At 41.2% G+C, this 25812-nt stretch overlaps 2 protein-coding genes across 3 annotated transcripts in view; one reads left to right on the top strand and one right to left on the bottom strand.

The window, feature by feature from the left end:
• Positions 1-20707, bottom strand: part of TIMM10B (translocase of inner mitochondrial membrane 10B) — a 270934-nt gene extending 250227 nt beyond the window's left edge. Inside the window, exon 1 of the mRNA XM_083610242.1 lies at positions 20703-20707. Within this exon, the coding sequence (XP_083466368.1) occupies positions 20703-20705 (3 nt within the window). The 5' untranslated portion in view covers positions 20706-20707. The remainder of the gene's footprint in view (positions 1-20702) is intronic.
• The window catches only part of LOC310760731 (uncharacterized protein), a 60037-nt gene extending 34522 nt beyond the window's left edge, over positions 1-25515 (top strand). The window contains exons 4-8 of one of the 2 annotated variants that reach the window (XM_083609812.1): positions 16937-17018; positions 17308-17390; positions 20408-20534; positions 22338-25044; positions 25219-25515. In XM_083609812.1, the coding sequence (XP_083465938.1) occupies positions 16937-17018; positions 17308-17390; positions 20408-20534; positions 22338-23815 (1770 nt within the window). In that variant the 3' untranslated portion in view covers positions 23816-25044; positions 25219-25515. The remainder of the gene's footprint in view (positions 1-16936; positions 17019-17307; positions 17391-20407; positions 20535-22337; positions 25045-25218) is intronic. The other variant, XM_083609813.1, reaches the window with a different exon arrangement.
• The last annotated feature ends 297 nt before the right edge of the window (positions 25516-25812 follow it).

The raw sequence follows: 25812 nt of genomic DNA, 5'->3' as shown, positions 1-25812 counted from the left end.
TTAATCTGATTACCCGTGAGTAGGACTGAACAACAACTTTAAAACAACTTTAGAAATTTGGCCGAAAACGGGGAAGGTAAAAAGTAAGGAAGTCTGCCTTTCCCGGACTGCATGACAGCCAAAGCAACGAAATACAAAGCTGCAATTTGACGGAAAATAATTTTAAAACTGCTTAACTCGGACATTGAACTTGAACCTCCCCCCTAGCAGGCAGGAGCAGGGGGGGGGGAGATTTAACTTGTATTACCTGCATGAAAGAAGTAAAGAAGGGAAACTTTCTGGTAGACTTTCTCACAAAAGAGTTTTCGGAATTTTGGCAGGTAAATTTGAAGGAGGAGGAATTCAAGATAGTAACTGCTTTCAGACTGGGCAGGAGACAAAATAGAAAGAATCCGAGGGATTGTCTGATAACTTTAAGATCTAAAGAGGAGAGAGATAGAATACTAAACCTACAATTTCAAAGAACTTTGGAGATTGAAGATTCTTTTGTGCAGATATATAAAGACATCCCTAAATACATCTTGGAGGTGAGAGCTTACTACAAGGACTTGGTCACTCTGCTGAAAAAGAACAATATATTATTTAGATGGGAGTTTCCACAAGGCTTGTCTTTTAACTACAAAGGAAAGAAAATCAAAATAAAAACAGTGCAAGACAAAGAACAATTTCTGGAAAGAAACAAGGAGGACCTCCTGAAGGAAGTGGTGGAACAAACTACAAAAGCAAAGGAAGCTTCTTTAAATGCCACTAACGTTATTTCGTTATCACTTATACATTCCCAGTATTCTGCTAATTTTCTCCAGTCCTCGATGAATCTTTGATCTCGTTGATATCTAATCTTCCCAGTCAGTTTGTCAAGTTCTGCATAGTCCATCAGCTTCGTTCTCCATTCCTCCAACATTGGTATTTGTTCTTGTTTCCAATTCTGAGCCAGTAATATTCTTGCCGCTGTCACTGCATATTGGAAAATTTTATAATCCTTTCTATTTATTTCATTACCAACAATTCCTAAGAGAAAGGCCTCTGGTTTCTTAACAAATGTATATTTCAACATTTTTTTCAGCTCATTATATATCAACTCCCAGAAGCTTTTCACTTTCTTACATTCCCACCACATATGAAAAAATGTACCATCTTTTTCTTTACATTTCCAACACTTCTTACATGTTTTGTACATTTTTGCTAGTTTTACTGGTGTGATATACCATCTATATATCATTTTCATAACATTTTCCTTTAATGCAGTGCATGCAGTAAATTTAATACTTTCATTCCATAGTTTTATCCAATCATCAAATTGTATGTTATGACCAATATCTCTGGCCCATTTTATCATAACTGATTTAACTTCTTCATCCTTTGTGTGCCATTCCAACAATATTTTATACATTTTGGATAGGATTTTATATTCATTATTTATTATTTCCGTTTGAAATTTAGAATCCTTCTCTGCGTATCCATATTCTTTAAGATCTTTCTTAAACATTTCATTTGTTTGAAAATCATGTAGCCAATCATACACAAACTCTTTCACTTCCTCATAAGGTTTCATTTTCCATTTCCCCCCTTCTTTAGTGATCAAATTTCCATATGTAATCCAATTCTTTCTCATATTAATTTTTTTAACAGTCATAACCTCTAACGGAGACGACCAGTGTGGAGCTTTTGCTTCGAGTAGGTTTTTATACCTCTCCCATATTTCTATTAACGGTCCTCTGAAAATGTGGTTTCCAAAACCTCTATGGATTTTCTTTTGCGTAAAAAAATCCCTGCGTCCAGTAAGCTTCCCTGCGTGGCTCTGCTTGGGAGCTGACCTGGCAGGAGAGCAGAGTAGCAGCGGTCCTGTGTCCGTGTGAGATGAGGGATAAATCAAGTCCAGAGACAGTTCGGTTCTTATCTCTAGAAGCGTTTATTTACAAAGCAGTAAATCCATCAGAAACTTCCGACATTTCTCCGTGCTCCAAAAGCACACACGCAGCCTCTGAGCTGAGCTGCGTCTCAGTCAAAATTGAAAGCAAGTCTGAAAGCAGACACACGCTGTGACTCACTTCTCTGCGACAAGCTCCTCCCAGATTCAGGACACCACGGAGTTTTAACCCTGTCAGTTCCAAACTCCACACCCCCTCTTGTCCTGCATCTGGGGACAATAGCCAACAATGCTTTCCCCATACACAGACCCTCACAGAACTCCTCGTGCTTCTGGAAGGTTAATGGTTTTGTGAAACCATCAGCGAGGTTCTTGGTTGAGGGACAGTATTTTAGAGCAACTAGCCCCTCATGAACGCTCTGACATACATTCCGGAACCGTATGTCCAAATGTTTGGTCCTCGCCTTGAATTGCCCTGTCTCAGCCAATTTGAGGCATGGTTGATTGTCTTCATGCACCACAACGGGCAGACAATTCTCTCCACAGATTTCCTCCACCAAACACACATAGAACTCCAGTTCTCTGCAAACCTCTGATAGCGCACTGAACTCAGCTTCAGTAGATGAAAGCGCTATGAGACTTTGCTTCCGGGACCTCCACCCAATCACTGAGTCCCCAAACTTCACCACTAGGCCTGACACTGATTTGCGGTCCTCAAGGTTAGCCCAATCCGAATCCACCCAGGCGGTCAGCTTGACATCACCCTCAGCTGACATCTTGAGGCAAAAGTCTTTGGTATCTTGCAGGTAACGTAGCACCCGCTTAATACCATTCCAGGCCTGCACACTAGGACTTGAAGCCTCTCTACTGAGCAGATTGACAGCAAACGCTATGTCTGGTCTGCTCCACTGTGACAGATACAACAGACTACCCAGAGCTGACTGAAAGAGTTCAGTATTTTCGAACACCACGCGTTCTACTTGCTGACACTCCTTCACGTACCCAGTCTCCATGGGTGATCTGGCACCTGCACAATCAGACATCCTGAACTTCTCAAGCAACTGTTCAATCTTACCTTTCTGGCGAAGCAAAAAGCTTCCATCACTTGCTCTTGTGATCTCTACGCCTAGATAGGACTTGACATCTCCAAGCTGCTTTAGCTTGAACCGCTTTCCAAGCTCCTTAGCAAACTTCTCTACCTGTTCACCTGTCCGTTCCATGAGCAAGATGTCATCAACAAACACCTGGGCCACTTGCTGTTGCAAGCCTGAATCTCTAATGTAAAGACAACTGTCTGCAAGAGATCTCTTAAAACCTAGCTCTTCTAAGGCTTCATGTAGGCACATATTCCAATTCCTGGCAGATTGGCGTAATCCATAGATGGATTTGTGCAACCGCCACACGACGCCTGGCTCACTGACTTCGAACCCTGGAGGAGGAAGCATGTACAACTCCTCCTGGAGATCTGAGTTCAGGTAGGCGACATCTACATCAAAATGGTTCACCTTCCAACCTCTCTGTGCTGCTATCGCCAAAAGCGTTCTCAAAGTCTCCGCTCTCGAGGTCGGCGAATATACCTCTGTGAAGTGGACACCTTTTTTCTGTGTGAATCCACGGGCCACTAATCTCGCTTTATACTGTGGTTCTCCTGCTTCTGTGGGTTTCAGTCGGTAAACCCATCTGCAGCTCACAGCTTGCTGGTTAGCCGGCAACTGTGTGAGTGAGAACACTCCAAGAGACTCCATTGAGTTCATCTCCTTCTGCATCGCCTCATGCCATTTGCTGGCTTCTTCCCGAGGCAACTTCTGAACATCCTCAAAGGATTCAGGTTCACATCTAGCCACACCAACCCAGACACTTGTGGCTTCATACCTTTCAGGTGGCTTCCCTTTGGTTGATCTTGCTGACCTCCTCAGCGTGAATTCTGGAACTGCGCCTGAATCACCTGGATCAACCCTACCACCCTCAGAAACATCCCCCTCTGACCTGCTGCGCCGTTTAGGGCGAACAGCTGGTCCTGCTGGCGAGGATGATTCACTCCTTAGCTCAGACTTGACAGAGACCTTGGGAGGGACTGGACTCCAGAGCCCTGTGGCCACAAACCACCCCCTTGCTCTTCTTGACCAGGCCTCCCAGTTGGCCCCATTCAGTCTCTCACCGGGGATATTTAAGCTCTCATGGCCCTGCTGTTCCTGAGCAGCAGCCATCTTCCTCCCCCCGGGGCTTCAGCGTACTCACAAGTTTGCCAACAAGCTGGACCTCTGAAGCAGCCGCCCGTCTTGGCCTTTGGCTCCTCACTCCAGCATCTCCCACTGCCCTTTCTGGCAGGAGATCACCGCAACTCAACGCTGGCAGCCTTCTCCCTTCTCACACTTGTCAGGAAACGCGTAACTTCCATAACCTTTGCGTAAAAAAATCCCTGCGTCCAGTAAGCTTCCCTGCGTGGCTCTGCTTGGGAGCTGACCTGGCAGGAGAGCAGAGTAGCAGCGGTCCTGTGTCCGTGTGAGATGAGGGATAAATCAAGTCCAGAGACAGTTCGGTTCTTATCTCTAGAAGCGTTTATTTACAAAGCAGTAAATCCATCAGAAACTTCCGACATTTCTCCGTGCTCCAAAAGCACACACGCAGCCTCTGAGCTGAGCTGCGTCTCAGTCAAAATCGAAAGCAAGTCTGAAAGCAGACACACGCTGTGACTCACTTCTCTGCGACAAGCTCCTCCCAGATTCAGGACACCACGGAGTTTTAACCCTGTCAGTTCCAAACTCCACATTTCTTCTTTCCAGCCCATAAATACGCGTGCCATCCAAATCTGTTATCAAATCCTTCCAAATCCAACAACTCTGTATTTTCTAATTTTATCCATTCCTTTAACCAACAGAGACATGAGGCTTCATAGTACAGTTTCAGGTCTGGCAACTTAAATTGAATTCTTGGCTTCTTTCCCTGCCAGATATACCTCGAAATCACTCTTTGCCATTCTTTAAAAACCCCAGTCCCCTTGATTATTGGAATCGTTTGATACAAAAACAATAGTTTTGGTAACACGCTCATCTTTACCGTTGAAATCCTTCCCCAAAATGATAGTTTCATTCGTCCCCACACATCCAGATCTTTCTTTATCCCATTCCACACTGGTGTGTAATTATTCTGATATAAATCTATATTCTTGGGGGTTATCCAAATACCTAAATATTTCACCTTTTTCACCACCTCTATACCTGCTTGTTGCTGTATATTTTCAATCTTATCTGAATCCATATTCTTGACAATTATTTTAGTCTTTTTCTTATTCAATATAAATCCTGCCACTTGACCAAATCTCTCTACCTCCATAAGTATGTTTTTCATACTTTCCAAAGGATCTTCCACCGTTATGACCAGATCATCGGCAAAGGCTTTCACCTTATATTCATTCCGGCCTACTGCAACCCCTTTTATTGCCTCATTTTCTCTTAATGATTTTAGAAAGACCTCTAGTACCATGATGAATAACAATGGTGAGAGTGGACACCCTTGTCGTGTACCTTTAGATATCCCTATTTCCTCTGTAATCACATTATTTACAATTAATTTAGCTTTCTGCTCCGTGTAGATTGCTTTTATTCCATTGAGAAATTCCTTCCCTACCTCCATATGTTCTAAACTTTTTAACATGAAATCCCAAGATATGTTGTCAAAGGCCTTTTCTGCATCAACAAATATTAACATAGCTTGTTTCTCATTTCTGGCAGTCAGATATTCCAAAATATTAATTATATTCCTTACATTGTCTCTCATCTGTCTGCCAGGTAGGAAACCCGCTTGATCCTTGTGTATGATATCCTGCAATATTTTCTTTATCCTTTTCGCCAAAATACTTGCAAAAATTTTATAGTCTGTATTAAGTAGTGAAATAGGCCTATAGTTCTTTACTTGTGTTAAGTCAGAATCTTGTTTCGGAATGAATGTGATAAATGCTTCCTTCCATGTTTCCGGGATTTCTCTTTCTTTAAGAATATTGTCCATAACTTCTTTCAGAGGCAACGACAGGATGTGTTTCATCTCTTTATAATATCTTGCTGTAAGTCCATCCGGTCCTGGAGCTTTCCCTTTTTTAAGTTCTTTTATAACTTATTTTATTTCATCTAATTCAATTGGGGTGTTCAGCCTGTCTCTTTTTTCTGTCGGGATCTTCTGCACCATTTTTTCTTTTAAATATCTTTCTATTTTTCTCATATTATTCTTCTCTGTTCTTTTATATAAATGTCTGTAAAAGTCCAAGAATCCTTTTCTGATGCCTTTTGGGCTATCTATTTCTTCTCCCTCCACGATGATTTTGTTAACTGTACTCTGTTCTTTTCTTTTTTTGATTTGCCTAGCTAGCCATTTTCCTGATTTATTCGCCGATTCAAAATTCCTTTGTCTCATTCTTTTTATATTCCATTCAACCTCTTTGTTGATTATCATCGCAAATTGTGTTTGCAACGCCTTTATATTCTGTTTTACTTTCTCATTGTTCGGTTTTTTAACCAGTTTTTGTTCATTGTCCATTATTTGTCTTAAAATTTCCTTCTTTCCTTTCTCTCTATTTTTGTTTTTGATTGAATTCTGCTGGATAAAGAATCCTCTCATGACCGCCTTGCTAGCATCCCAAACCGTATTGATTTTTGTACCTTTATTATAATTATTTGTAAAGTAGTCCATCAGAGATTTTTGAGCTTTCTCCACAATTTTTTGATCATCTAGGAGGTAATCATTCATTCTCCATCTAAATGTTCTCTCTTCATATCCTTGTAATTCCAATTTTATTGGACTATGATCTGAAATTACTCTTGGTTGGATTTCTATTAGTTTGATTCTTGGAGTTAGCTCATTTGAGACCCAAATTTGATCAATTCTCGACATTGACTGGTTCGGATCCGAATAGAATGTGAATTGTTTTTCCAGTGGATGTCTCAATCTCCAAATATCAATTAAGTTGCAGCTTTTTATCATTGAAAAAAATGTTTTTGGAAGTTTCCCTTCTTTACTAATTCCTGCTGCTCTTAATCTGTCCATTTCCAATGACACCACACCATTCATATCCCCCAATATTATTATCTTTTGGTCTACATATTCGAACAGCTTTTCTTCCAAATTTCTAAAAAAGTCAGTCTTGTTTCCATTCGGTGCATAGATCCCGACAATTATTATTTTTTCGCCTTGCCATTTGATCTGGACCGCAATAATTCTTCCTTCTTCATCTTTAAAAATTTGTTGGGCATCAATTTTATTCCTCACGTATATTACCACTCCTCTCTTCTTACTTTTGTCAGAAGAAGTAAATTCGTTCCCTAATCTTCTGTTAATCAAGACTTTTCTATGTTTCTTTGCCACATGAGTTTCTTGTAGGCAGATTATGTCCAAATTTTTCTTTTTTAAACATTGTTCGATTTTATTCCTTTTTTTCCTATCATTCATTCCATTAATATTCCAATTCCAAATTTTTAATGCCATTGTTGCCTCTTAGATTGAATATGATCTTTTTTTCCTTTAAATTTATTGTCCCTTTGCTTTTCCTTCCTCTTCTTCTTCTTCTTCTTCTTCTTCTTCCTCCTCTTCCTCTTCTTCTTCTGGTCCCTTTCCTCTCTCCTCTTTTTCTTCGCCTACCCTTAGGCCCAGTCCTCCTACTCCTGCTCCTCCTACAGCTCCTTTTTCTTCATCTTCTTCTGTTCTTAGTTCTTTATATTTTCTCTGGAACTTGCTTGTCTCTTCTGGGCTGGTCAGTCTGTGTTTCTTGCTTTTATAGAAGAATGAGATTCCTTCAGGGAATTCCCATCTGAATTCTATGTTGTTTCTCTTGAGAATTTGTACAAATGCTTTATATGGTTCTCTTCGTTTCAATAATCTTATTGGAATATCTTTGAAAATGATGATGTAGTTCCCATCGATGTTTAATCTTTTTTCTCTATTCTTTTGTAATATCTGATTCCTCATGTCTCTGTCTTTGAATGTAATTAAACAGTCTCCTGGTACTTTCCGTGTTTTAACTGATTTTACTCTCAATCTGAATGCACTTTGAACTGTCTTTGCAAACTCTTCCTGCTCTATCTCCAACCATTGTGCCAATTCCTTTATCAATTTCTCTTTAATGTTCTCTCCCTGTGTTTCCGGTATTGCTCTCAACCTCAAATTGCCTTCTCTCTGTCTTAATTCATTCATTGCAATCGAATCCAAAACTTCCTCCTGGGTCTTGTTCATCTCTGACATACCTGTTTTCATCTTCTCTTCCTCTCTTTTCATATCTTTCATTTCTAATTTTGTTCTTTTCCACCCTTCCTCTAATTTTTGTGTTCTTTTAGTTACCTCTTTTATTTGCCCTTTAAGTTCATTCACTGTTTCATCGATTTTTTTATCCATTTTACCAATTCTATTGTCCACCTGTTCTTAATTTAGTTTCCAATTTTTTTTCACTTTCTTTAATTTCTGCAAACATCCTCAAAATTTCCGCTCTAAATTCTGACTCTTGTTTCGACCCTTTCCTGTCCCCTGGGGTTCCTTCGCCCGATTTCTTCATCTTCTCCTAATAACAATTTATAGCCACTTATAATATACCAAATAAGATGTTCAAATTATTGCAATCAGCCTTTAACTAAAATCACATCAATTATTACAAATAGGTCCTTCCCCCCTGAGAATCGGAAAGGGTATAGTCTGTAAATCCAATTGTTGTTAATAGAGGTAGGATGGTATAACCCTTCTCTTCTCGCCACCACTTAGGCTAATCCTTCTTCCGCCACCAATTAGGCTAGTTCCAGTTAGCTAAGAGCAGTAGAGACCAAAATTCAAAGTCCGCAATGTTCCAAACAGAAAAATCAATGAATAAGAAGGTTTAATCAATTGTAGAAATTTTATAATCCAATTGTAAAAATTTTGTAATCCAATTATGATAATTCCCCTCCGGAGATGATCCAAAAATCCAAAATTTTAAATTAGTCCAAAAATTAAGTCCAAATATACTCAGTAATACTTCTCACATTGGAGATAGAAACATACCAAAGTCACAATTTCAGGAAAAAAGAAAATTTGAAGTTGCCAGAACAGCAACAAAAATAAAAAAGAGTCAAATAAACAAGAGTCCGATTCCAATAATCAAAAAGAAAAATCTTAATCCAATTCTAAATAGATTCCAGAGTAAGGTAGTTCCAAATAAAGTATTTTAACCAGTTTCTAAGCTTGGGGGAAAATCGTCCCATTTGTTTCCATAAATCCTAAAGCAATCTCTGAATGTAACAAAGCCTAAAAAATGTGAAAAGAAGAATCGAAAGTAGCCAGTTCAGAAAAAAACAAGTTGTAGTTCCCTGTTTGTCCACAGGGTTTCAAACAGCGATTTTTTGGCCAATTTTTACTCAATTTCCCCCCAATACTTAAGAAATAAATAAAAAAAACCAAATTTATGCTCCTTCCAAAAGAGAAAATACGACAGCAGAAATCCGCAAAAACTGGCAAAACCCGTAGGAACAGCGTTCAGATCTTTCCGTCTTTCTCTGCATTCCCGACAAGAGACATTGTTCTATAAATAGTAACAATGGAGTCTTGAGCTCTCTTGCGCAGATATTAAAAAAAAAAAACAGATCCTAATTATCACAAACACCTCCTGACTCCGTACTTTATTTCTTCGAGGGCTTAAAAGTTCCACCTCCTTCCCCCTTTTTAACTTTGTTATTTTTCACTACTGCTGAAACAGTTACTTTAAAAAGTTTCAAAGGGGGCAAAGAGATCAAAGCCGCTAGCGGCAACTCACTTTCCGTTTCCAGCTCTGCTTGCAGTCCTGCGTCTGAGCTGATTTCAGAGAAAGCCGACCTCCATTGTTTTAACTTTTGGTTCCGAATCCTTCCTTAGACCAAATCAGTCCTTTTTTGTTATAATTGGGTCCGAATTTCTTATAATTTGAGAATTGAGCACTTCCCCTGTGAACTCGGGGCTTCGTTTTCTGAAGGCAGCAATGGCTTCCCTTCAGCCCGCTTCCCTGCCCGCCGTTCTCTTCACCCCGAATAGGAGTTACCTGACGGCCGGCGATTAGCGTTTCGGCATCAGCGGGAACCAGAACTCCTGAACCTCCTCCAGAGAGTATTTTCATAGAATCATAGAGTTGGAAGAGACCACAAGGGCCATCGAGTCCAACCCCCTGCCAAGCAGGAAACACCATCAGAGCACTCCTGACATATGGTTGTCAAGCCTCTGCTTAAAGACCTCCAAAGAAGGAGACTCCACCACACTCCTTGGCAGCAAATTCCACTGTCAAACAGCTCTTACTGTCAGGAAGTTCTTCCTAATGTTTAGGTGGAATCTTCTTTCTTGTAGTTTGGATCCATTGCTCCGTGTCCGCTTCTCTGGAGCAGCAGAAAACAACCTTTCTCCCTCCTCTATGTGACATCCTTTTATATATTTCAACATGGCTATCATATCACTGTGCCCTGTAGCACCCCTTTTTCCTTTGGAAAACCCGGGATTCTCCCAGCGGAAAAAATCCCCGTTCGCGCTGGTGTCGGGCTCAACCGGAAGTGGACTTGATTTGTTTGCAAGAAACCCACGTGACCAGAGTACATAGAAAACTACTTATTAATAAAAGATTAGGACAGGAATTTATTTCATCAGATAAAGTGAAGAAAAGAGGAGTGGTGATCTACGCAAAGGAAAAGTTGGCCCCTAAGTTAATTTTTAAAGATGAACAAGGAAGATATTTGGCAATTGAAATACAAGTCCAAGGAGAAAAACTATTGATAATAGGGATATATGCTCCAAATGAAGGGAAGTCAGAATTCTTCAAGAAATTGCATGAGACATTAATGGACTATCTGGATTACAATGTAATCATGATGGGAGATATGAATGGAGTGGTCTCTACAAATATGGATAAAGCACAAAGACAGGTGGTTTCCAAGGATGGGAGACTACCAAAGACTTTTTTTGAAATGACAGATAATATGGACTTGATTGACATTTGGAGAACAAGGAACCCTCTTGAGAGGGAGGGAACTTTCTTCTCTGAAGCAAAAATGACCTGGACTAGAATTGACCAAATTTGGGTAACTAGTGGGATGGCACCAAAGATAAAGAAAGTGGAAATCTGCCCAAAGACTTGTTCCGACCATAATGCCGTAAAGATGGAGATGAACTTAACAACAGCTGGTTCCTTCAGATGGAGGATGAATGACACCCTATTTAGAGATGAAGAGGTGTACAAAAAGGCCCAGAAAACGGTGAAAGATTATTTTGGGATAAATCTGAGGTGGAGAAAAGAGTAATTTGGGACGCAAGTAGTGCCGTCATGCGAGGATTTTTAATACAGCAGAATGCTATAAAAAGGAAGAGACAGAATGAGAAGAAGGATAAGACTCTGGAAAGGATAAAAGAAGGAGAAAAAAAAACTGAGATCAAAGCCAAAGTCCCATGAAATTTTGAGAGAAATTAAGCTTTATCAGAGGCAGTACATGGAACTGATGAATCAGGAGATAGAATGGAAAATAAAACAAATGAGACAAAAGACATTTGAATCGGCAGACAAATGTGGGAAACTTCTGGCATGGCAATTGAAGAAGAGACAAAAACTGAATATGGTTACAAGCTTAGAAGTTGAAGGAAGGAATATTTGTAGACCAAATGAGATTAGAAACTGTTTTCAGAGTTATTTCAGGAGACTTTATGCACAAGGGCCGGTGAATGAAAAAGAGATAGAAGAATTTCTTTAAAAACATGGATTACAAAAAATTTCTGAACAAAGCAAAGTGATTTTGACCCAGAAGATAACTGAGCAAGAAATAGAGGGAGCCATTCAAAATATGCAATTGGGAAAATCTCCAGGACCAGATGGATTGACTTCCAGATACTACAAAGCTCTGAAAGAATGGTTGGTACAACCGTTGAAGGAAGTCTGCAATGAAATTCTAGAGGGGGAGAAGGCACCCGAATCGTGGAAAGAAGCGTATATTACACTTATACCAAAATCTGAGACTGAGAAGAACCAGATTAAGAACTACCGCCCTATATCATTACTTAATGTGGATTACAAAATTTTTGCAGACATTTTGGCAAAAAGACTGAAGAGAGTTTTGGTGGAAGAGATTCACAAAGACCAGGCTGGCTTTCTTCCAGGAAGACATTTATCTGACAATGTGAGAAACATAATAGATATTATGGAATTATTAGAAGCCAATATTAATACTAAGGCAGTATTAATATTTGTGGACGCGGAGAAAGCCTTTGACAATATCTCTTGGAGCTTTATGAAGAAGAATCTTGAAGGGATGGGGGTAGGCCAAGGTTTTGAGAATGGTATAGGTGCAATTTATTCTGAACAAAAAGCAAAATTAATTGTAAATAATGTGGTTACTGAAGAATTTGCTATTGAAAAAGGGACACGACAGGGGTGCCCAATATCCCCATTACTTTTTATATCTGTCTGGGAGGTTTTATTAAACATGATCAGAGGGGACCAGCTGGTCAAAGGGATTCAGGTCGGAGCTAAACAATATAAACTGAGAGCGTTTGCAGATGACCTAGTATTAACTTTACAAGAGCCAGACACTAGTACGAAAAGAGTTTTAGAGCTAATACAAGTATCTGGTCAAGTAGCAGGTTTTAAGCTGAATAAACAGAAAACGAAAGTACTGGAGAAAAATCTAACAGTTGCTGAAAGAGAGAGGTTTCATAGTGAAACCGGATTAATGGTAGCAAAGAAAGTGAAATACCTGGGGATTAATTTGACATCTAAGAATGTGAACTTATTTAAAGACAATTATGAGAAATGTTGGACAGAAGTTAAGAAAGACTTAGAAATATGGTCAAATTTGAGACTCTCCTTGTTAGGCCGAATTGCTGTTATTAAGATGAATGTTTTGCCGAGAATGTTGTTTTTGTTTCAAACATTGCAGATTGTGGATAAAATGGACTGTTTCAAGAGGTGGCAGAAAGATATATCTAGATTTGTCTGGCAGGGCAAAAAGCCCAGAATAAAATTTAAGATATTAACTGATGCAAAAGAAAGAGGGGGGTTTGCCCTGCCGGACTTAAAATTGTATTATGAATCAGCGGCTTTTTGCTGGCTGAAAAACTGGCTACTTCTTGAGAACACAGACATTTTGGATCTGGAAGGGTTTAATAACAGGTTTGGTTGGCATGCATATATATGGTATAACAAGGTTAAAATTCTCAAAGGTTTCAAAAACCATATTGTTAGGAAAGCACTATATAATGTTTGGATTCGGTATAAAGATCTGTTGGAAAACAAAACCCCTAGGTGGCTGTCACCAATGGAAGCTAAGGAAGTGAAAAAACTTAATATGGAATCTAAATGGCCAAAATACTGGGAAATTATAGAACAAGAGGAGGGAAAAGTGAAACTACAGAGTTATGAGAAATTGAAGTCTAAAGTAAGAGACTGGCTTCATTATTACCAGATAAATGAAGTATTCAAACAGGACAGGAAAATTGGTTTTCAGGTGGAGAGATCAAAACTAGAAACAGAATTGTTAGAACCCAATACTAAGAATTTGTCAAGAATGTACAACTTGCTGTTGAAATGGAATACACAGGATGAGACAGTTAAATCAGCTATGATTAAATGGGCACAAGACATTGGTCATGACATCATGTTTGCTGACTGGGAACAGTTATGGACTACCGGTATAAAGTTTACGGCATGTAATGCCTTAAGAGAGAATATTATGAAAATGATTTATAGGTGGTACATGACCCCAGTCAATCTTGCAAAAATCTATCATTTGCCCAATAATAAATGCTGGAAATGTAATGAAACTGAAGGTACTTTCTACCACCTTTGGTGGACGTGCCCAAGGATTAAGGTCTTCTGGGAAATGATCTATAATGAAGTTAAGAAGGTCCTTAAGTGTACCTTTCATAAGAAACCAGAGGCCTTTCTCCTGGGCATGGTAGGCCAATTGGTGTCAAGGAAAGATAGGACGTTCTTTATGTATGCTACAACAGCAGCAAGAGTTCTCTTAGCAAAGTATTGGAAGACGCAAGAACTACCCACGCTGGAAGAGTGGCAGACGAAGGTGACAGACTATATGGGACTGGCTGAGATGACTGGCAGAATCCGCGACCAAGGAAAAGAGACGGTGGAAGAAGATTGGAAAAAATTTAAAGTTTATCTTAAGAACTGTTGTAAAATCAATGAGTGCTAAAATGTCATGGGTAATGTAAAACAGAATTGCAGCGATAAATGATTGGGTAAGAGAAAAAGGATTAAAGAAAGTGAATCATAAGTAATTGAAATTAGGGGTTGTTGAAAAAGTCTAAAACAGGGATGCAGAAAAGGGAGGTATGGGGAAGTCGTTGAAATAAGGTTTAAGAAAAAGAGGTTATGAAATTATACGTGTTTATATGTTTGTTTGTCTATGTATTGTTAGTTGTAATGTGTTTTAATTCATGTTGGAAAATCAATAAAAATTTATAAAAAAAATAAATAAATATGTCAACAGATGTTGAAAAAAGAGTAATCTGGGACGCAAGTAAAGCTGTGATGAGAGGGTTTTTGATACAACAGAATGCAATAAAGAAGAGAAGTCGAAATGAGAAAAAAGATAAAATTCTGGAAAAAAATAAAAGAAGGGGAGAAAAAAATTGAGAGTAAAGCCAAAGTCGCAGGAGATTTTGAGAGAAATAAAACTTTGCCAAGTACAATATATGGAATTAATGAACCAGGAAATAGAATGGAAAATTAAACAAATGAAACAGAAGACATTTGAATCAGCGAACAAATGTGGGAAACTTTTGGCCTGGCAACTGAAAAAAAGACAAAAACTAAACACCATCATAAATTTGGAAGTAGAAGGAAAAGATATACATAATCCAAATGAGATTAGAAATTGCTTCCAGAAGTACTTCAAACAACTATATGCACAAGGGCCACAGAATGAAATGGACATTGACTGTTTTTTGAAAACAAATGGATTACAAAAAATTTCGCAAGAAAGTAAAATAATGTTGAACTGTAAAATATCAGACCAGGAGATAGAAGGCGCCATTCAAAATATGCAACTAGGCAAGTCTCCAGGGCCGGATGGGCTGACCTCCAGATACTATAGATCTTTGAAAGAGTGGCTATTGCAACCATTGAAGGAAGTCTGTAATGAGATTTTGGAAGGAAAAAGGGCACCAGAATCGTGGAAAGAGGCTTATATTACACTAATACCGAAAACAGAAACTGAAAAGACTCAGCTTAAGAACTACCGTCCGATATCTTTATTAAATGTGGATTACAAAATTTTTGCTGATATTTTGGCCAAGAGATTGAAAAAAGTTTTGATGAAAGAGATTCACAAGGACCAAGCGGGCTTTCTCCCAGGAAGACACTTGTCAGACAACTTGAGGAACGTTATTGATATTTTGGAAAAATTAGAAGTGAATATAAACACCAAAGCAGTTCTGATATTTGTGGATGCGGAGAAAGCCTTTGACAATATTTCTTGGAGTTTTATGAAAAACAATTTACAGGGTATGGGGGTAGGCCAAGGTTTTGAGAATGGTATAGGTGCAATATATTCTGAACAAAAGGCTAAACTAATTGTAAATAATGTGGTTACGGAACAATTTAAGATAGAGAAAGGGACACGACAGGGATGCCCAATTTCCCCATTGCTTTTTATTTCGGTCCTGGAGGTCCTGCTGAACATGATTAGAAGGGACCGGTTGGTTAAAGGTATACAGGTCAGAGCTAAACAGTGTAAGCTGAGAGCATTTGCAGATGACCTAGTTTTGACCTTACAGGAGCCTGAATCTAGTACGAAAAGAGTTTTGGAACTAATTCAAGAATTTGGCCAAGTGGCAGGATTTAAATTGAATAAGTAAAAAACTAAGGTTTTAGAGAAAAACCTAACACCGATTGAAAGAGAGAAGTATCAGAATGAAACAGGTTTAACAGTTGTGAATAAAGTGAAATACCTGGGGATTAATATGACAGCTAAAAATGGGAATTTATTTAAAGATAATTATGAAAAATGTTGGATGGAAGTGAAAAAAGATTTAGAAATTTGGTCAAATTTGAAGCTTTCCTTGTTGGGTTGAATTGCAGTTATAAAGATGAATGTATTGCCTAGAATGTTATTTTTGTTTCAAACATTGCAAATTGTGGACAAGGTGGATTGTTTCAAGAAGTGGCAGAGAGACATTTCTAAATTTGTCTGGCAGGGCAAGAAACCAAGAATAAAATTTAAGATATTAACTGATGCAAAAGAAAGGGGTGGATTTGCCCTGCCAGACCTCAAACTTTATTATGAAGCAGCAGCTTTTTGCTGGCTGAAAGATTGGCTACTTCTTGAGAACACAGACACCTTGGATTTAGAAGGTTTTAACAATGTCTTTGGGTGGCATGCATATTTGTGGTATGACAAGGTTAAAGCACGTAAAGCATTTAAAAACCATATCGTCAGGAGAGCATTGTTCAATGTTTGGATAAGATACAAAGATTTACTGGAAAATAAAACCCCAAGGTGGTTGTCGCCAATGGAAGCGAAAGCTCAGAAAAAGCTCAATATGGAGGCCAAATGGCCGAAATATTGGGAGATTTTGGAACAAGAAGGAGATAGATGGAAACTTCAGAGATTTGAGAAATTAAAAAATAAAGTGCGAGACTGGTTACATTATTTTCAGATAATGGAGGCTTTTAATTTTAACAAGAAAATTGGCTTCCAGGTGGAAAAATCAAAATTAGAAACAGAACTGTTAGAACCCAAAACTAAGATTATGTCAAAGATGTATAACTTGCTGTTGAAATGGAATACTCAGGATGAAACGGTGAAATCTGCTATGATTAAATGGGCACAAGATGTTGGACATAACATTATGTTAGCCGCCAAAAGATTGGCTCCGGCCAGGGATGGTGGAGAACAAATTAAAAATTATTATTATTATTAGGGGCTCCAAAGAGGATGGAGAACATCCCATAATGCTCTGCTGATGGCCCATCCTTTTTCTGGGAAGGCATCCATGGAATGAGATCTCACACCATTAAAGTTTCTTACTTTTCCATTATCTTTCTGCTATTTCTTGCCATTCATTTTCTGTTTTGAATCCTTGTTTCTTTTTCAGGAAAAGGATCGTTTTGCAGAAATGGACCTGGATTCCTGTGAGGCAGAGAGGCCTCCGCTGGACACCAGAGAGAGGCCACTGGGTAAGGAGGAAGGCGGTTTTTCTCCATTTGGTCTCATTCTGTTGGTTTCCCATATAATCTCTGGGTTCTTTTCATCAAGTTTTTTTTTGGGGGGGGGGAGTTGGGAGGAAGGGTCCAGCGGAGGGGAGATGTATTTTTGCACAACTAACATATGAAATGGGCACAAATGTCCAAATGCACTCAGCAGGTAAGGCTTTCTGAAAGGGCCATCTGTAGATAGAGATGCCCTGTTTCACCTGTGAGAGACATGGGCACGCCTGGCATCCTGCTTACCTGTTTTCTCTTTCAGGAGACAGAATGATGGCGGCAAGACCTCCTGATCCATCTTTTCATGGGGGCAGAAGGGAAGCAGCGGCTGTGGAACCAGATCAGGTCAGGGGAAGCTGCCTTGTGGGGACAGAGGCTGAGGGATGGAGCAATGTCATGGACTGGTTGGGCACAGAGGAATGGTGGGAGGAAGCAGCCGGGGAACCAGGAAGGGAAGACGGCTCAGAGCCGAAGGAGTGGAGGTGGAGGAAGGATGAGCGGTCAGATGGAGAAGAGGGAGAAGCCTGGGAAGAGGAGATGTCAGAAACTGATATGGTAACACGGCTTAGTGAGCTGGGAGACTCTGTGGCAGAATGCAGTGCAGAATCAGAGGCAGAAGAGGAAGGAGGCAAGTGGGAGAGGAAGGTTGAGAGGCAGAGGTGAGTCAGTAGAAGGAGGAGCCACCGGGGGCTCCCTCTCCTTCTGCCAGAAGCCCCGCTCCCTGCTTGTCTCTCAGAGCCAGGAGACGTCTGACAATGGAGGAGCAAAGGCAGGCTGCACACTTTCTGGCATCGCTTGCCAGAAACCCCAGAGAGGGGGGGACTTGGAAAGCTGTGGGAGCTGGGGGCCTTCTCTTTTGGCAGCTGATTTCATGGAGGAAGACCCTGTCATGGAATTCTACTCAATATTGATCCAGGCAGAACTCCAATGTATAGTTACCAGAGTGAAAACGTAAAGACGTTGCAGGATCCCCCAAAATAGACAAGAGGCAATTGTATTTCACCCAGCAGAGCTTTACTGCTACTGAAGACAAATGAGCATAATGGTCCCAAATCCAAAACATTCAGGATTGGCCCTGTCCATAAGAAATCCAGTTGCAGCAGACTTAACTGAAATTTCCCACAACTTATAATAAGTTTAAACCTCAACACTCAGCATACTATGTACAGAACACCAGAAGGAAGAGAGAGAGAGAAAGAGAAACCCAGGCTCCTTCTGGCCTCTTCTTATAGTCAGCATGACCTTGACAGAAGACATAACAGAACCAGTTTAACCCAGCTGTACTCAGGCTGCGAGGCCTGGGTCCTTGTGCCAAAGGCCAAGCTCAGAAAGGGTGGCCCTGGGTCCCAAAAGATGATTTTCTGTTGGTATGAGCCAGGGACCAAGGGGTGGAGATTTGCCTATCCAACAGGCAATCAGTCCAGGATTCTGCTCAGCAGCAGTGCTGAGTTCTGTGAGTAGAATGGATGGACACGCATACATGGGAACCCTGATGTTCTTTCAGAGAGTCTGCAAGACTCTGCTGCTGAGGAAGAGGTAGAGGTTGAACCTGCTGCTGAGGCACAGAGTCCTGACCCAGAGCAGGTAGAGGGAAGAACTTCTCCTAAAGCTGTGAAGCTTGAGCATAGAAGTGCTCCTTCCTCACCCACAGGTTCAGCTGAGAAGCCTAAATGGTGCAGTAAGTCAGAGGGGGAGCTCTCGGAGGCCAAGGACGTTCTAGCTGGTCCTAGTGAGTCTGAGGGGGTACCTGAAACTGGGTTGAGATGTTCAGCTCGCACAACGAAAGGTAAACCTCCTGACAGGTTTGCAGTCACAAGTGTGTGGGTTGGCATGGCACAGTATGAAGCCGAGAGTTTTGAGGATGTTCAGAAACTGCCTCAGGAAGAAGCCAGGAAATGGCATGAGGCAATGCAGAAGGAGATGAGCTCAATGGAGTCTCTAGGTGTGTTCTCCCTCACAACGTTGCCAGTGGGCAAACAGGCCGTGAGCAGCCGCTGGGTTTACCGTCTTAAACCTACAGCAACAGGCTAGGCCAGTAGCCAGAGGGTTCACGCAGCAAAAGGGGCTGCATTATACTGAGGTATATGCTCCCACTTCCAGAAGTGAAACTCTGCACATGCTCTTAGCGATTGCTGCACAAAGAGTTTTTCAGGTGAATCACTTTGATGTGGATGTGGCCTATTTGAACTCAGACCTCCAGGAGGATCTGTACATGCTTCCTCCTCCAGCGTTTGAGGGCAATGAGCCGAATACTGTATGGAAGTTTCACAAGTCCATTTATGGCTTAAAGCAATCGGCCAGAAATTGAAACTTGTACCTGATTGAAGCCTTAGAGAAGCTAGATATCAGGAAGAGTTTTGCTGACAGCTGCCTGTACCTTAAAGGGTCAGGAGTCACAGGAAATGGTGTTGATCTTTGTTGATGACATCATTCACATCTCGGGCAAACAAACAGGTGCAGAAGTTTGCCAAAGAGCTTGGAAAACGGTTTCAGCTCAAGAACCTGGGTGCAGTAAGGATCTACTTAGGTGTTCAGATAGACAGGACTGAAGATGGAAGCTTCTTGCTCAGTCAGAAAGGCAAGATTGAGCAGTTGCTTGAGAAGTTCAGAATGTCTGATTGTGCAGGGGTTAGGGCACCCATGGAGACAAGCTATGTGGAAGACAGTCGGCTAGCAGAACGCGTTGAGTGCGAGAACGCTGAGCTCTTCCAGTCTGCTCTGGGTAGTCTGTTGGATCTGTCCCAATGGAGCAGGCCGGACATTGCTTTTGCTACCAATCTGCTCAGTAGGGAAGCATCAAAGCCCAGTGTAAATGCCTGGCATGGTATCAAGCGGGTGCTGCGTTACCTGCAGGATACCAAGGACTTCAGTCTCAAGCTGTCAGCTGCAGGTGAGACAGTGCTTACTTGCTGGGCAGATAGCGACGGGGCGAATCTGGATGACAGGAAGTCTGTATCTGGGATAGTAATAAATCTTGGGGAATCTCTAGTTGGGTGGAAGTCCCGGAAGCAAAGTCTCATTGCGCTGTCCTCTACTGAGGCTGAGTTCATTGCATTGTCAGAATTGTGCAGGGAACTGGAGTTCTATAGATGCCTGGTGCAAGAGATCTATGGGGATTGTTGCCTGCCCATCACTGTTTGGGAAGACAATCAACCCTGTCTGAAGTTGGCAGAATCTGGGCAGTTGAAGGCCAGAACCAAGTATCTAGACATACGTTTCCAGAATGCGTGTCAAAGTGTCAATCCTATTGAAAGCAATCCTAGCGAAACAACACAGCAATTAAGAGGAAGGAAAGAACAGAGCATTGTGTAGCAGATCATATTTCTGCTGTCTCAGAAGAGGACATTTCCTTTTTCTTTTAGGGTCCAGTGTGCTTTGAAGATGTCGCTGTTTGTTTCACGGACGAGGAGTGGGCGTTGCTGGATCCTGACCAGAGAGCTCTGCATAAGGACGTCATGGAGGAGAATCATGGGATCGTGGCCTCTCTTGGTAAGGCGTCCTGTGGGATCCTCCTATCTGCCTGGAAATTCAAAAAATACCTCTATGTAACAAACCTCATACATTTCCACAGAGCTCAACAGCACCCAATACAACACCTGGGAACCTAACACCCCCACAAGAAACCTTGAACAGCAAATTCCAGTTTTTTCTGTGAACCATCTTCCTCCAGTTCTGCCTTTTTATACCATGGTTGGGCTTGTCTGAACTGCCCAGGCATCTTAAATGTCAGCTTCAGTGTTGGTATCTGAAGAAGTGTGCGTGCACACGAAAGCTCATACTAATAACAAACTCAGTTGGTCTCTAAGGTGCTACTGGAAGGAATGTTTTTTATTTAGCTTCAGAGTTGTGCGGAAAGATAAGTTGCTTCTGTCAAGTTTTCTGTTTTTGTTTTTGCTGCTGTCAGTCTTGGGTTGACCAGAGAGACGACTGACATTGGAGATGGAGGGGATGCCATGACTGGGCCAAACAAAATCCATCCCAGAGAAGAGCCAGGCTTATTGAATCTCAGGTAGTAGCAGCAGTGATAATAATAATAATAATAATAATAATAATAATAATAGTAGTAATAGTAATTTTTATTTTTACTCTGCCCACCTGGCTGGGTTGCCCCAGCTGCTCTGGGGGGCTTTCAACACTTATAAAAACCAGAAACATTAATCATAACAATCTGTCCCCATATAAAAAGTACATTAACTTTAAAATGAACAACTTACACTAGTGGCCAAAATTGTGGAAACCTTTTGGAGAAAGTGTATTTCAGAGCTTTGATACCTCACAACACCACTTTTTTGGGAGTAATAGCATAAAACTATATATCAATGGAAAAATACTTTAATGAAGAATGTAATGATTTTCTTCTGTCATGCAGGCACAGTCTCTCCAGTCTTCGATCATCACTTGCTCTTGTGCACCTTTAACTTCCTTTAGTAGTCTGATTTTGGAGTGACTGAGTCTCTTATACCTCTTCAAAAATATAGACCAGCTTTGGTTAAGTTTTCCCCAATCTTTCTTCTAATTTCTTCATACCTGTAGCCTTGTTCACTTAATAGTACGATTTTACATCTCTTTCTGGGTAACTAGTCAACTCTTTGTACCATTTTTTTATTTTATTAAGTTTTACAAACTCACCAAATGAAAGAACCAAGAAACCAACCAAATTGATAGCAATCACATAATACCCTGACAAAAGTCAACCTAAGCAAGTTGTGCTTCCCTTTTCTGGTTATATGTCTATAACCTTTGATAGAATACAGATAATTGAACAAATTTGTTGCACTACATTCTTGATTAAATTATCTTTCCATTGCTATATAATATTATGGTATTGCAGTCATACCTCGGGTTGCAGTCGCTTAAGGTTTTGGGGTTGCGCACTGAGCTGAATCTGGAAGTACCAGAATGGGTTACTTCCAGGTTTCAGTGCTCGCATATGCGCAGAACCACCAAATTACGACCCACGCATGCGCAGATGCAACGCTGCAGGTTGCGAACGTTGCGGGTTGCGAACATGTCTCCCACAAGGATCATGTTTGCAACCCGAGCATCCACTGTACTCTAAAAGAAGTGGTGTTATGAGCCATCAAACATCTGAAATGCACTTTTTTCTAAAAGGCTTTCACAATTTTACCACTACAGTATATCAAAGAAAGCAACATTTAACAACCCATCAGAATCTAATAATAAATATGTTGGTTAATGACAAACCACAAAGGTAATGAACACACACCCAACTTCCTTGAGTTCTTCTTCATTTGTTCCTGAGGCTCTAATCCCTTTTTGTCTCCATTGCAGATTGTGATGAATTGGAAATCGAGAACAAAGGTGAACAAGACAAAATCCCCAGAGAGGAGAAGCCATGCAAAAATTTGGAGTATGGAGAGAGCTGCAGTCAGAGCTCCCATTCCACTTCCCAACAAAGAATTCTCATAGGAAAGAAACCCTATCAGTGTGTGGAATGTGGAAAGAGCTTCATTAAGAGCTCCAATCTCATTAACCATCAGAGAATTCATACAGGGGAGAAACCCTATCAGTGTGTGGAATGTGGAAAGAACTTCAGTCAGAGCCACCATCTCAGTAACCATCAGAGAATTCATACAGGGGAGAAACCCTATCAGTGTGTGGAATGTGGAAAGAGCTTCAGTCACAGCCATGATCTCACTTCCCATCAAAGAATTCATACAGGGGAGAAACCCTATCAGTGTGGGGAATGTGGAAAGAGCTTCACTAATAGCTCATCTCTCACTTCCCATCAAAGAATTCATACAGGGGAGAAACCCTATCAGTGTGTGGAATGTGGAAAGAGCTTCAGTCAGAGCGCCCATCTCACTAACCATCAGAGAATTCATACAGGGGAGAAACCCTATCAGTGTGGGGAATGTGGAAAGAGCTTCAGTCAGAGCTCCAGTCTCAGTAACCATCAGATAATTCATACAGGGGAGAAACCCTATCATTGTGTGGAATGTGGAAAGAGCTTCAGTCATAAGAGGGATCTCACTTCCCATCGAAGAATTCATACAGGGGAGAAACCCTATCAGTGCATGGAATGTGGAAAGAGCTTCACTGCTAGATCCTCTCTCACTTCCCATCAGAAAATTCATGCAGGGGAGAAAGCCTATCAGTGCATGGAATGTGGAAAGAGCTTCACTGCTAGATCCTCTCTCACTTTCCATCAGAGAATTCATACAGGGGAGAAACCATATCAGTGCATGGAATGTGGAAAGAGCTTCAGGAATAGATCCTCTCTCACTTCCCATCAGAGATTTCATATAGGGGAGAAACCCTATCAGTGTGTGGAATGCGGAAAGAGCTTCACTGATAGATCCTCTCTCACTTCCCATCAGAGAATTCATACAGGGGAGAAACCATATCAGTGCATGGAATGTGGAAAGAGCTTCAGGAATAGATCCTCTCTCACTTCCCATCAGAGATTTCATATAGGGGAGAAACCCTATCAGTGTGTGGAATGCGGAAAGAGCTTCACTGATAGATCCTCTCTCACTTCCCATCAGAGAATTCATACAGGGGAGAAACCATATCAGTGTGTGGAATGTGGAAAGAGCTTCAGGAATAGATCCTCTCTCACTTCCCATCAGAGAATTCATACAGGGGAACAACCATATCAGTGTGTGGAATGTGGAAAGATATTCAGTCGCAACTCCTTTCTCACTTCCCATCAAAGAATTCATACAAAGGTCGGAAAAATCTTTCATTCTGTAGCTTTAGGAGCCATGCAAATCCGCACCTTTTTAACCAGGCCTTTGGCTGATTGACATCTAAGGCCCTTTTAAGATGTGGTGGGGAGTTGAGTTACTGATGTGTATTTTGTGTTTTTATGTTGTTTTTATGTTGTAACTGTCCTGAGACATGTGGGAACAGGAGTCAGCACTTAGAGACCAAGGAGTTTTTGCCCCCCAATAGTATATTTGAGGGTCCCCCCCAGTTGATAGGCATTGCCATTCCAATGGCCTGCATGCATCATGTGATTGATTGTGCAAGTAGGGCCTTACCTGGCCCCCCACCAATATTTTATTCAAGTTGGCACCACTGTTTCGGGTGGTATATAAATTAAATAAATACATTAATCGCCTTCCTTTGCACATGTTCCAGCTTGCCAATATCCTTATTTATTATCATTTTTAATATTTATGTGTCTTTCATCTGAAGATTTCACAACAGAAACATATAGGATAAAAGCATGGCTTTCTCAAAAACAAGAAAAGCCAGAGAAATCTCTCCTCCCCTTTTTTGGATGGAGTTACAAACTTTGTTGATCAGGGAACAGCTGTGGAAATAGTGCATCTTGATTTCAGTAAGGCTTTTGACAAAGTACCCCATAATATTTTTGCGATTAAGCTTCTAAAATGTGGGCTGAATGAGGAAACTGTTAGGTGGACTTGACTAACCGAACCCAAAAAGTCCTCCTCCATGGTTCCTCATCATCCTGGGGAAAAGTGACAAGAGGGGTGCTGCAGGGTTCTGTCCTGGGCCCGTTGTTGTTCAACGTCTTTATGAGCGACTTGGATGAAGGAACTGAGGGGGTGCTCATCCCATTTGCCGATGACACCAAACGGGGAGCGGAGGCCAATGTGGCAGAAGGCAGAATGAAGCAACCAGAAGTCACCTCAACCCGATGGAGTGGTGACCCCCTCCTCCTTTTCCTCTCCCCCCAAGCCATCAATATTCCCCCCCCCAGCCTCACACCTCCACAGAGATCCCCACCCAACACCAGTCCAGGTGACATAAAAAGACACACCCCATTACCCAACAATCTACAACTCACTCTCAGCACCCCTCCCCACGCCTTACTAAGTAAAATAATTGCCCTTGTTGCAAGGATTTTTAAGGTACCAGTGACCCACTCAAATTGTGTCCCAGAATTGACAGACGCAGCAGTGGAGAAAAAGAAAGTGATATTTATTGCTGAGCAATAAGTGACCCAGTGGAATCCTTTCCCAAAGACTGGGCCCCGGGCTCCAGCACCCTGAGGCTTTATACCTGAGTACATACATCATAGTTCATGACATAATCGGATACAATCGCACACCACAGCAAAAATAAGACCAATGGGCGCATTCAAGCCTTGCCCCCTGATCATGTAAAGAGTTCCCTCCCAACTTCTGCTTTTTCAGTCTGAACATGCAGTATAACCTTTCCCCTGATTTATGGTAAGGAGGAAGAAAAAGGAACTTCGGCCCTTACGCTCCTACGCGGCCATCTGCTATACCGGGACATTCTGCGGTTAGCATCTTCCTGTTTGAGCTACTCGGGACCCTGTCTGGACAGGGGGGAAAGTGCCAGCACAGCAGATTTATTGCTTCCCCCTTATGTTAGCGAGACATTGAGAAGAACAAGGGAAGCAAACTGGGGCAGAGTTCATTTCGGATTTTTCCGATCTAAGCAATTTGCTATAAGCTTTTGCAGAAGCCGTCATGATTCAAACATGGATTATATAAAAATCATTATAAGGATATATGGTTATATGGCTAACTGATTATATGAAAAGCATAAGGGTAAAATTCCTCCAGGTGGTCCTGCTTCACCCTAACCTCAATAAAACAATCCACAAACAGGCTAAAATCTGACAAACAAGCAGCACATTGGGGCTGCCAGAGCATATCAACACCCTCATCTCTACCCCAACATACCAGTGATGTTAATAACATTAGCAACATTGCTTATGGACCCTATATCCAAGATAGGCGTCACAAAGACGGTTGGAGGATGGATGGCGGCCAACAGATTGAGGTTGAATCCTGACAAGACAGAA

This window comes from Podarcis filfolensis (assembly GCF_964270895.1).
Source record: "Podarcis filfolensis genome assembly, chromosome: 4".
NCBI lineage: Eukaryota > Metazoa > Chordata > Lepidosauria > Squamata > Lacertidae > Podarcis > Podarcis filfolensis.
This window is presented reverse-complemented; position numbering and strand designations above follow the sequence as displayed.